General features: G+C 42.7%; 1 protein-coding gene across 1 annotated transcript in view; it reads left to right on the plus strand.

The window, feature by feature from the left end:
• myo16 (myosin XVI) overlaps positions 1 to 12,076 on the plus strand; it is a 76,763-nt gene that overhangs the window by 40,051 nt on the left and 24,636 nt on the right. The window contains exons 17-24 of the mRNA XM_070837955.1: positions 710 to 827; positions 2,610 to 2,727; positions 3,495 to 3,566; positions 4,200 to 4,341; positions 5,095 to 5,167; positions 8,621 to 8,773; positions 9,127 to 9,327; positions 11,125 to 11,200. Coding sequence (XP_070694056.1) covers positions 710 to 827; positions 2,610 to 2,727; positions 3,495 to 3,566; positions 4,200 to 4,341; positions 5,095 to 5,167; positions 8,621 to 8,773; positions 9,127 to 9,327; positions 11,125 to 11,200 — 953 coding nt within the window. The remainder of the gene's footprint in view (positions 1 to 709; positions 828 to 2,609; positions 2,728 to 3,494; positions 3,567 to 4,199; positions 4,342 to 5,094; positions 5,168 to 8,620; positions 8,774 to 9,126; positions 9,328 to 11,124; positions 11,201 to 12,076) is intronic.

Genomic DNA, 12,076 nt, shown 5'->3' on the forward strand with positions numbered 1-12,076 from the left:
AGATTATGGGTTCTGGATGGTGGTCAAGATGAGAGCTGTTCAGTTGAATGAGCCTTGAAGTGTTTCTGAATACATTTTACAGACCTTAACTTGCATGAAGAACATGCCAGTGTCTGTGCGTATATGTATGCACATCCTTGTGTGTGTTGCACATGTCTGAATGTGCACATTTATATAAATTTGTATTTCTTACTTTAATCTGATTTTTATTTGCATATGTGTTGTACATCTCTACTTATTCGTACTTGTAAACTGATGTGCTTGTGAGTTACTCTGTCTGTACTGTTATCCACTGTACACCACCTGAATAGATCTGTTTTGGAGCTTGAGCAGCACACAAGTAGCTCTGGCAAATCACCAACCAATTGAGTCTCTGAGCATCTTTTCTTGGTGTGCGTGATCTAGTTCTTCAGATTTAAAACCCCCTTTGCCTTTCTCCTCTCTCCCAAACACAGCTCTCTCCATAGTCTGACTTGGACTGATTGTAATTCAACACAAAACTAGCTCGTAAATCTTTTGGTTCTATGTCTCTTTCATCCAAAGATATGCACCTAAACTCTTACTCAGCACAAGAATACATGTTTGGAAGCAATGCACCTGTTGTTGTACACCGATCATAGCACTCACCTTGTCCTTTATGTTTATTTTGTTTTTTTTGGGTGGCTCAAACATCGGTTCCCGTTGCCACATCTTTCTGTCCTTATACCAGGTACCTTAGCGGCAGACTTCCAGGGGAGAACCCTCCTGTAGCTACAGCATCTACCCAAAGCAGAGAGCGACTTGCAGCAGTCAAACAAGCCCTGCGAGCCCTGGGCTTCAACAAGCAGGTATTGATTGGTACTGCATACAGCTTCTGTTAAACCTGCTTATTCAAAGGTCGCTGACAGCAGGGATCATACAAGGTATTCATGTGACAGACACAGAAATAACCACTTCTGGGGTCATTGATGAGATTTACACCAGAATTTGTGTCTAAGTGCAGGGGCTCACAAAATGAGTCCTCCAAATGCCTTAAAGCTACAAACTGAACTTGAACCTTTTTCACGCTCTAACCTCACATGAGCAAAACTAATCATTCATTCTATGGATTGTAGGATACAATCCAGAAAATGTATGCATTGTGCACGACACACAATAGTATGTTGTCCCAATTGAGGCACAAGGCGCATTTGAATTGAATAAGGCGTCATCAGTCTGTTGTGACACATTCGACCCTTGAAGTGTGGATATCTTAGGATCCTGAATTGAAACTCATCATGTGTTTCAATTATCTATCTAAAGACCAAATGAAATGTGTGACCAAATGCAGAAGACAGGACTTTGATTTACACACATTGCTTGCATGCATAGTGAGCTACAGTGTGTGGTACAGTCCGTCCTGTGCATCACAAGCCCGTGTGTTTCCAGCCCGTTATCAGGTTCTATTCTTAGATTCCCAGTCAGCATCTGTCAGCAGTGAGTGACCACCATTTCACCTTTTAGTACAGGCAGGCAAGGCCTAAGGGACAGAGGAATAAAGCGATAGTGTTTTTCTCAGAGGGCACTAGTGTTCCCTGGTCAAGACAGAGAGTCCAAGGGACAGAAGAAGGAGTGGGGGAGAAGGAGTGGAAGTGATGGACCACCCATTGGTCTCTGTCTAAGTGTAATCAGGGGATGACTCCCAGTCCAGACCCAAAGGTCAATCGTCATTAACGCTCCCTATCACTCCTTTTCTCTCCCTCGCTCCCTTTCTTCTCCTTCCTAAGTGGGGGGAGTCTGTCTGTGTATAGAGTGTCAGACAGAGACTAATGCTGCTGGTTATCTCCCAGATATCAGCTCCAATATCCTGCCTTGAGAGAATGCATACGCAGACATATTCGCGCACGCACGCACACACAAACACACTGACACGAGCACACACCCTCCAACTCAAACATCCCCCCTCTCAGAGATTCAGCGCAGTGGGTAACGGGGTATTCCATTAAGTGTCCTCTGCTCAAGGGCAGAGAGGAAGGGAGAGTAGGAGGGAGGAAGAGAAGTGTGTGGATGAAGGGAGGAGAGTAAATGCATCATAAAAATGGATATTAGTAAATGATATTAGTGGATTTGTTTTTTGTTACATGTTGTAATACATTGAAGGCTAAAGCTTCTTATTCTTTATTTCTCTTACTGTCGAGAAATGTCATAAGAATTAAAAAACATCAGCCTCTCACTGCTTTCCAGCTTCCCTACATGAACTATTTTTAGCTAGGAATTAATACACATTTGGTGTGTATTTTCAATTTTTTCAATAATGGAGAAATATGGCATAGAGGAATAAGCTTTATCAGGCTTTGGCCACATGGGCAACACTTGATAGTAGGATCATTCAGTTCGTCGGATTGGTTTTTGACCTTTTCATGGGATTTGCTGACATTAAGATAAATATAGAATATTACCAGCCCGGTCACTTAAAAGAGGATAGATTTAGGATCACAAAAATTGCTCTGCATTTCATTAAGTGCAAAATGGTATTAAGCAGTGAAAAAAAAATGGAAATTCATGTTTTTTTATTGCACACTCATATCCAACTGCCAGTAGCTAATTTTTTGTCTCTCTCTCTCTCCTCTCTCTTTCTTTCTCTCTGCTAGGAGGTTGACTCAGTGTTTATGCTGCTATCTGCTGTGCTCCATATTGGGGACCTACGTTTTACTGCACTGACAGATGCCAATACAGCCTTCCCCTCTGACCTGCAGCTGCTGGAAAGAGGTCAGTGTCCCCGTCACATGACCGGGTTCACATTCCCACCTTGTGTTGAGGTGGGACGGGGCAGAGAGGAGGGTTGCATCACACCCAGTCATCTTGTTGACCTCGTCGTAATCGCTCCTCCCTCTCTCACTCCCTTCGAGGTCTGTTTGGCAGCTCGCCAGCACTAGCTAAAGGCCAGACAGACAGTCACCTGTTTGGAAAGCTGGATTTTCTGGCAAAAACGTAACCATGGTTACAAGAGGTCGCTGTAATACACACACTATCCCACTTTTGGGATCTGTGTTTTTCTCTCTTGCTCTGCCTCATTATGCAAGAGCTACATGTGGCCCTGTGACCCCTGACCTCAACGAGAGGGTAAATAAATGACATCAGCGCCTGAGCAGGAAAAGAGCCAGTCGTTGTCAGGGAGATGTGACGTCATGGCTAGTGATGTCAGCCGAGGGATTCTGGGTCGCTGTCACCTGTTTCTACTGCTTGTTTATGGGTTCTGCTCAGAAATCCACTGATGATTAATTGCTGCCAGCTCCACCGATCGATTAAGCAGGGATGAACAGTAGCAGAGCTCAGCTTGTTGTGCTGGCAGCGTGATAACATCGTCAGAGCAGGAAAGAGCAGATTGGGTTCTGGGATGTTATCAGCACTACCTCTCATATCCTGACAGTTAATGTTTAATGCTGCTGTTTTGATGTTTTTCATCCTGTCACCATGTATCTGTCATTTATTCTGCCTGTTTTTTTCTCTCACTCTCTCTGTTTTTCTCTGCACAGTGTCTGGAATGTTGCAGGTGTGCTCCAATGACTTAAGCACTGCCCTCACCTCTGACGTTCAGTACTTCAAAGGTATCCTTATAGCAGAGTGACCACAGTGTTTAGACCATTAGGAATTCTGAATGTGTGAGAAAAATAGGGGGAAAATCACACTGGAAAAAAAATCTTTTTTGTGAGTTCAAATAGCTCCAGATGGTCAACAGAAATAATTTATGAGCCCGATACAGGTACCGATATTACATGCAAATTTAAGATGATAATTTCAAATCTTAAATTCTAACTTCATTAATTATATAAAAAATGCTGAAAGGGGGAATAAATGAAACGAATATATCACTAGTACCGCTACTACTACTACATTACTGGTGTGCTGTGACATAACTACCCCACCCCTGCTGCCCCCTGGCAGTCGGATCACGTATCAACAATCTCTGGATGTTCCGAAATATAAAAATGAAAATAGAAACGATTTCCCAACTTTATTGTCAGGCTATGTACTATATGCAGGTACCAAGCTATTTGTGACGAGCTAAAACCAGCCAGTTATTGCCCATGCAAATTCATCTAGCTTGTTTTAGCATGAGTCAGTCTTATACACAGCAGGACTTTGAATCGATTAAATCTTAAAAAGAAAATGAGACATTAGCATGCAAATACTGTACGATCGCTTTGCTCAAGTGTGTGGCCATGTCTCTTTTGTGTCAGGTGATGTGATCTCTCGGCGCCACACAGTGGAGATGTCAGAACAGTACAGAGACCAGCTTGCGAAGTCCATCTATGGACGCCTCTTCAGCTATCTGGTCAACTGTTGTAACGAGTACCTACAGGGACAGGACGACAGCATTGGGTATAGCTGTGCATGCGTGCTTTTGTGTCTGTTTATGCATTGGTGTCTATGGGTTTTCATACAGTGTAAACCACCAGAGAAAATTCTTTGGCTGTTGATAACTGTTATCACAAACACCACCAATGAAGTATATCTGTCATCGCACAAGAGCAGTCACTCGTTCAGGGCCTCTGGAGTGACAACACTGATATTGTATCATGACACATAGTGTAGAGTGGAGGTTTGTAATAGTTTACATTGCATGACAGGCGTGAATAGGTATGTACACTGAAATGGAAAATAGTGGGGTAGAGATAAGGGTACACCCAAGGTTTATGTGAAGGTCTTGAACACAAAAACTTAAATACACACACACACACACTCTCCTAGGTGGAGGCCATGGGTTTCTGTTGGGTGTTGTTGATGTTGTTGAAGTCTTGTTACACTCACACCCACACTAACCTGGGCTCAATCTTCTGGAATGTGTTTGTGCTTTGCCTTGTGTACACACCAAACATTCAGTCCAGTCCATGCTATTCATGACACACCCTGTCAAAAGTTTTATTGCGCGCACACACTCACCCTCCCACACACACACACACACACACACACACACACACACACACACACACACACACACACACACACAAACAAACAAACAAACATGATAATTCCTGTCAGAGTTACGCAAGCAAGCAAACTCTCACTGATCAGTAAAAGTGGTGTAATAATGTAATAAATATGCTCTTCCTCTTTATCTGTCTATTCTTCTAGTGATCCTGCCTTGGAAATTGGGATCTTGGATATCTTTGGGTTTGAAGAATTTCAGAGAAATGGATTTGAACAGGTGGGACCCTTGCCCCTGAAAAAATGCACATGAATGTTGTTTTCCTCTCTGCTTCAAACTGACACATCGTTTCTCCTAATCAAGAGAAATGCATTTATGGCAATCCCTGGTTAATGTCACTGCTTAAGGAGGTCATCTTGAGTTGCAGACATTCCTCAGAATAGTATGTGGTACTGTATTGTAGTTTCAAATAGATCGTAATCAAATTGGTAAAATATTTGGGACTGGTATCTATTTTAGTCCAGACATTTCAGTCTGTAATTGTAATGAATGAGGTTAGGTCTGTGGCTGAATGTAGCGTGATTTTTAGCTGTCCTCAAATGAACTGACGGCTAACACCATGACTGCAGCACTTAAAGTCCTCCGGCACCACGCCTGATTTCAGGCGTAGAGCAGTGTTACATTCATATAATATGTAATTCAAAACATTGTACACATTTCTTCCTCGACACAACTTTTCAGGCTCCCAAATATTTCTCACTTTATTCCCTGTGTGTGAGATGTCAGAGTAATTAGCAGCTTCACACCATGTGTGCTTGAATGTTATTTGCACAGTGTGATTCAGTTTATATGGATGGGTCACAACACAAATCACTGATTCATTATTCAAAATCTAATCTTGACCCCAACTGTTTTTGTGTGAAGAAATGTTGCATTTTTCTCAAATTGTTGACATTATTGAATAAAACTGCCAGCACCAATGGCATTTACCTAACTAAATTAAAGACAAAAATTCACAAAATTCTTTCTCGGTATTGTGGTCATACTGTAAACTCCACTGCCAGTCATGTTTTATATTCAGCAGTCTGGCTAAAAACATGAGTAAATGCATTCTTTATTAAAACCGCTACATATGACTGCATGGTGCAATAAAGTTGTGTATTCAGCGAGGAGAAGCAGTGCTCCAGCTTTCTCTCTGCTCCGCTCTCTCTTGACCTGCAGTTATGCTTTGCCTGTTTGCTTCACCCCTGTTAAATGTCTCTGCCTAGGTGTGTCTCATTTCACAGGTGTGCCTCATCTTGCTCACGGCTGTGGCCAACGCAAAGTGAAACAGAAACTACACAACACAAGAAAACATGCTAGAACTCATTTCATGCAAGAGCTAAAAACCATGCTTAACTATAACTAATCTTAAGCATAGAAAAACATAGATATGGCGCATGCAACCCAGTATATATCTAGAATGAAAACAAAGCACTAACAGACCAAAACCTCACAGTTGTTTTCATTATGTCAGTGTGTGTGATTGCATTGCAGAGTGTACATAGTACAACATGTGCAGTCACCACTCACCTGTTATGGGCTGTAAATCTGCCATGTGCTCATCAAGCATGCACTGTTAATAGACTAACCCATTGTAAGACCAGCAGGAACCAGGCAGACAAGTCTGTATATCACTTTGTGTGTGCGTGTGTGTGTATGTGCCTTAGGGTGTAATTCATAGTGCTCAAGAGGCTAAGTACTTATTCCTGCTACTCAGAGCTTATGTTCTCTCCCTGTGGAACTCACAATCCTCCCAGCTTTGATTAAGGCCAGTGTGTGTTTGTCTTTGCTTTCATGCATATGTGTGACTTAAGTTTTTGTGTGTGTGTGTGTGTGTGTGTGTGTGGGTGGCACTAAGATGTCAGAGGCCTTACGCTTCCCCTGGATGTTCTCTAATCCAAGTGGAAGCGAGGGATTGCATGACCTCTGCTCTTCAGGTCACTGAGAGAGCAAGAGCAAGTAAAGCAGAGAAGAGAGGAGGAGACTAACAAACCGAGAAAAGAAGAGACACTATCTTCTGGCACGCAGTGGAACTGCCCACCTGTTTCCCTCAGACATCTTCTCCATTGTTGTCGCTTAGCTGCCTTAATTAATATCAGCCTGATCAAATCACAGACATTACCCACCAACCACAGAAGAGAGAGGAGGAGGAGCAAGGTCTGGTTTAGCCCTTACAGTACATGTGGCACATCAGTGACAAAGCCCTCACTCTGACATGTTTGTATACACACACATGCAGACATGTACACAAGCACTCTCCACATGCACAGCATGATCAGGCTCATTAGGGCTCGTTAATTGGAGCTGTGTTTGTCAGGAGTGTGTTGTACCTGCTCAGCACTTTGCTAATGAGCTAACTCAATCAACCACCTGCTGGGACTAAGCCCTTAATATACTAGACTAGCTTGAAGACAAAGCACAGACAAACACTGATGAAAGGAAAACAGGGCCACAACCACCTACGCCACATAATAACAGTCCTCTAGATCAGCACTTCTCAATTAGTGGGCTGTGAGACAAAATGTGGATCGTGGAACTGTTCTTATATATTCACATAACAGCATCCAAATAGACAAACTCAGCTCTGTTCATATATTATTGATGATTTACTTTATTTTTTGTTGGCCTTATCAGCTAACCTCTAAGATGTATGTATGTATGCTTTGCTTGGTCTGGCATCTATTTTCATGTTAGGTGCAAAATATGACAGAGAACAAGGGATTGATGCAACACATCCTGGGTTGAAAAGAGGGACGCTTCATTAAAGTGCAAGTGTGACAAGTTCATTCCTAGACTACAACACTGAGAGACTTTTTTTTTTGTGTCAGCTTTGTGACACATTTGGGTTCAGGAGAAGTTTAAACAGGCCTGCTGCTGCAGTCTGCCATGCTGTGTTGTTCCACCTCATATTCTATGTTCCTTCTCATAACATCAATAACATCACTTTAGTTTTCCCTCTACACACACCGGGGCTGCGTTCCAGTAGTAGTTCCACTTCCCCTCATTCACTTACCCTCACCCTCAGTGTGGACGGAAAGTGGGCTGGCCCAAGAGTGGGGGGGTATTTAAATGGTACACATCTGCCTTCGTACACTTTCAGCCCAAATTATTCAATAAGGATGCAGCAAATGCTTAAGGGCAATGCATAGTGAGTGATATGCACGTCCAAAGTGACCGCCGTTGTTCACTCAGCCCCCACCAAGTTCACTTCAGTGTTTCAGACAAATGGAGTGACACTTACGATGGCGGCCTGGAGTCCCCGGAGGGGAAATCACCGAGAGCATGTCGAACGACTTATGAAACTCAGCCCAGACAAAACCATTTGATTAACTCCTCCCTGTGCTGTGACTGGTTGACTCCTGGCTTAGGATGTCTCAGCAGTACCACTTTGTCCACATTATAGTGGGATACAAAAAAAGGCCCCTCACAGGGACATTCATTACTGTCTATACAATACATGAGGTGTCCTTGTAAACAGTTGTCCGTGATTTTTGCCTGGTGTGTTATACAATTAGTCAGTTCTTTTATGCCCCATTGACTTTCCTGCTGGTGCCACCACAGATACTGTTTGAGATTGTATTTGGGCATTTCTTTGCTCTAAAGTGAAACCGTGTCTGTAAGGCGGAACTTCTTGCCATGTGCACTAGAGTGGCTGTTTACAGGCTGATGCGTGTGTTGTGTGCCTTCCAGCTGTGCGTGAACATGACCAACGAGCGGCTGAGGCAGTACGTCTCCGAGGTCCTATTCCAGCAGGAGCAGGCTGAATGTCTGCAGGAGGGCATCGCCATGGAGACCCCTCGCTCCCCTGGCAACCAGCCAGCCGTTCTAGACTTCTTTCTTCAGGTAACGTACGTTTCTGGTTAAGACCAGCCCAGTCCAGTTTGGTGTCTTATGATATACATACTATGTAATTGCGGAATGTCCTCGACTCTGTAGTCAGGAACCTTTGTTGTGTGTTTACCTGTCAACCCATGTATTTTGTCAGTCTCTACTATCCCCGTCAATAATGGCCAAAATGTCCAAGAGGTCTAAAACAAATGAAAATAACGTTATTTGATAGCAGAGAGGCAGCTCTACCCTATGGGGATCAATAAATGTGCCTTAATGAAAAAGAATTATTACTATTATTATCAAGGGCGCATTGTAAACATGACTGGCACAAATTACATGTGAGCATCTGTTGGTTCCTCCTCCAGAGGCCTCAGGGACTGCTGTGCGTATTAGATGAGGAGAGCCAGAGCCTGAGGCCAGCAGAGCAGACCCTGTACAAGAGGCTGTCAACCCAGCTGGAATCCAATCCGACTCACGGCCTCTCTCTCACAACCAAGGATGGCAACGGAAACCCCCCACCCAAAGACCAGGGCCCAGCCTTCATTGTCTGCCACTATGCTGGACAGGTGTGTTTGTATTACAGGGGTGGTAGGCCTGCATAGTATATCATAAAATCTGCGTGGCTTTAGCAAACACTTGTTTAATAGACTGTTGCACCTGAAACTTGCCCTTGTCAAGTGTTTGATTTTCTGTTTCTACTTTTTTTCTTGGCCATGCACTTATACTTATTGGCCACACACTATGTGCATGTATCTTAGTTTCCCTCTTTGTGTTTACTGGAGCTAAAGTGTGCCCACATGATTCACAAAGCATGTTGTTTTTCTGTACCAGCTCTTTGGCATTCATGCCACCAAATGCATTTTCTCCAACACTTGACTAATTTATCCAACTGGGCATCGGTTATTAACATTGGCTAAAACTGCCAGGTGGAACCAAGCCCTCTTACCTTTTTCTGTCTGGAGGGCTCCTAACCAAATGTAAGAACTCAAGAAGTGCCAGTGATTGGTGGAAGGCCATAAATAACAGCCTCCCTGAGGGAGTCAATTCATCAAGCTTACCAACATTGCACAAATTATGTAGTGTATTTAGTTTGCAGAAATCTTGGTTCAATGTACACCTCAGTTGTGATACACATAAATAATTTATAACTGAGGGAAAATTGAGAAGTGTTCCAACTTTTTTTCATTCACTTTAAAATATGTTAGCACTCATGATACAAAATTGTTGCTGTGGTGTGGTCAAACATTTCTAAAAGGTTAATAAGGAATATAAAGAAAACAAAGAAGTGTACGTCAGTAGCCTGCCTCTTCAGTGAAGGACGTGCTTCAGGCTTTATGATCTCCTGGGGAAGAAGGAGACTCATACAATACTCCTTCAGGCTTTTAATGTGTTCAGAAACATTAATTCAACTCAAAAAGTCAACAATTCAAGTCATGATCTGTCACTGGTAGCATATTTGCAGTTTAATAGCCATGTTTGGCCTGCTATATATCTGCAGTGGTAACTCAAACATTTGTGATGCGTACAGGTTGACTCTCTATATTTTCAAATTGGCGGCAATAGAGGAGCTGACATGACCCCAACACACCAACTTATAATATGGAATAATGGACATTTTTTACACCTGTTTATTGTGTGAAAACATATTAAGATACCTACTGGCCCATGGGCAACTCACCAAACTGTTTGAATCTAAAGTATCAGCACAAACATTAATTTCAAACTCATCCACTGAATTTTGTCTCTAAACTTTTTGTTTAACGAATGTAATTTCCTTACAGATGAGGAAAGACTTAAATCTGAATTGTATTGTATTGTGCAAAGGTGGCACAAGGTCCATGTCATGTGATTGTTGACTTGTCTAATCAATACATACATCTTCTCTCTGAATTGGAAACCTTTTCGAAGCCAATTCTGTTAGTTGACACAAACTGCCCAGTGACAAAAATAATTCTTTGTTCAGATGGAATAAATAGGCTGTACTTGATAAGAAACTAATAATAATAAAAATAAATAATAATAATTCTGTTTATCTTTTCAGTGCAAGGATTATGCAAGTTTAACAACATTATTGTTGTATTTCAATAACAATGATTCAACAGTGTTTTTCTTTTGGTGACCAGTTGGTGATTGTTCACATCAACATTTTGTGATGTGTGACACTGCTGTGTCAGGTCAGCACCCTGATACTGGACAATGTTGTATAGGCACATAAGTACATTTTCATGCTGCCACATCTTATAACCTAAGGAGCTCCAATTGGTGCTTTTACAAAGATATAGCTTGATTTAAAAACTATTTATGTAGCATTAAAAAAATCCCATGTACGGCATAAATGAATGTATAATTTGTTTTTCCACCAGATTTCATATGACCTCACGGGATCACTCACAAGAAACAAGGACTCCCTTCCACAGAATCTCTTGTTTACGATGAAGTGTAAGTACCCAATAACACGCATATGAGCACATTGTGGCGTCAGGGCACACTTGATCACAAAGGTGCACTCTTGTCTGAACTACCAGCACACAAAACCGCTCTATGTGTGGTGGTGTTTGTATGTGTGTGCTTCATCACATATGCAGCAGACAGCAACGTCTGTGTGTATATTGTCTATAGAAGGTGCCAGATGTGGGTTGTTGTGGTTGGCAGGACACAGGCAGCCGTTGTGTGCCTGCCAGGCTAGCCTTACGTCCAGCAGCCTAATTGCTATAATTCCTATGATGAGGCTAATCTTCTAAAGGCTGGCCCTTCACTCACACTTGGCTGTTGTCCCTTCGTCGATGTGTCGGTGCCGTTCAATCGCACTCACTGACACACATAGTATGTGGCTGCTTCTTATGGATGTCATCCCCTCCCCACTTTAGCTGTAAGTCTTAAAGCTAATCTGGGTGTCGGAGGGATCTATGTAAGTCTATATTCAGGTGATGGTAATGATTGCTTTTAAAAAAGACAATTACCCTTGGAGCTGTATGTAATTAAGTCCTTAAATTAGTCCTTGACTTACGCTTGTTTATCTTTGCTTGGTACGCCTACCTACCATCATCCTGTCCTCTCTCGCTCGCTCACTCGCTCTCTCTCTCTCACTCAGCCTTTTAGATGAGAGCCACACGCCCACATTCACACACATGTTGTTTGGCTTTCTGAATGAGCTCATTGTTGTTGTGGACCGCTCCACGTGTTGTCAAGTGGCATGGTCCACCCCCTCTTGTTGCCTGACTGATTGTTTACATGGGTCCTAACTTTATGCCTCCTCCCCACCCTCACTCCACCTCTGATGCTTCTCTCCCTCCTTGTTTACATCTTCGCTGTTCT

The sequence above is a fragment of the Pempheris klunzingeri genome, chromosome 10 (assembly GCF_042242105.1).
Source record: "Pempheris klunzingeri isolate RE-2024b chromosome 10, fPemKlu1.hap1, whole genome shotgun sequence".
Lineage (NCBI taxonomy): Eukaryota > Metazoa > Chordata > Actinopteri > Acropomatiformes > Pempheridae > Pempheris > Pempheris klunzingeri.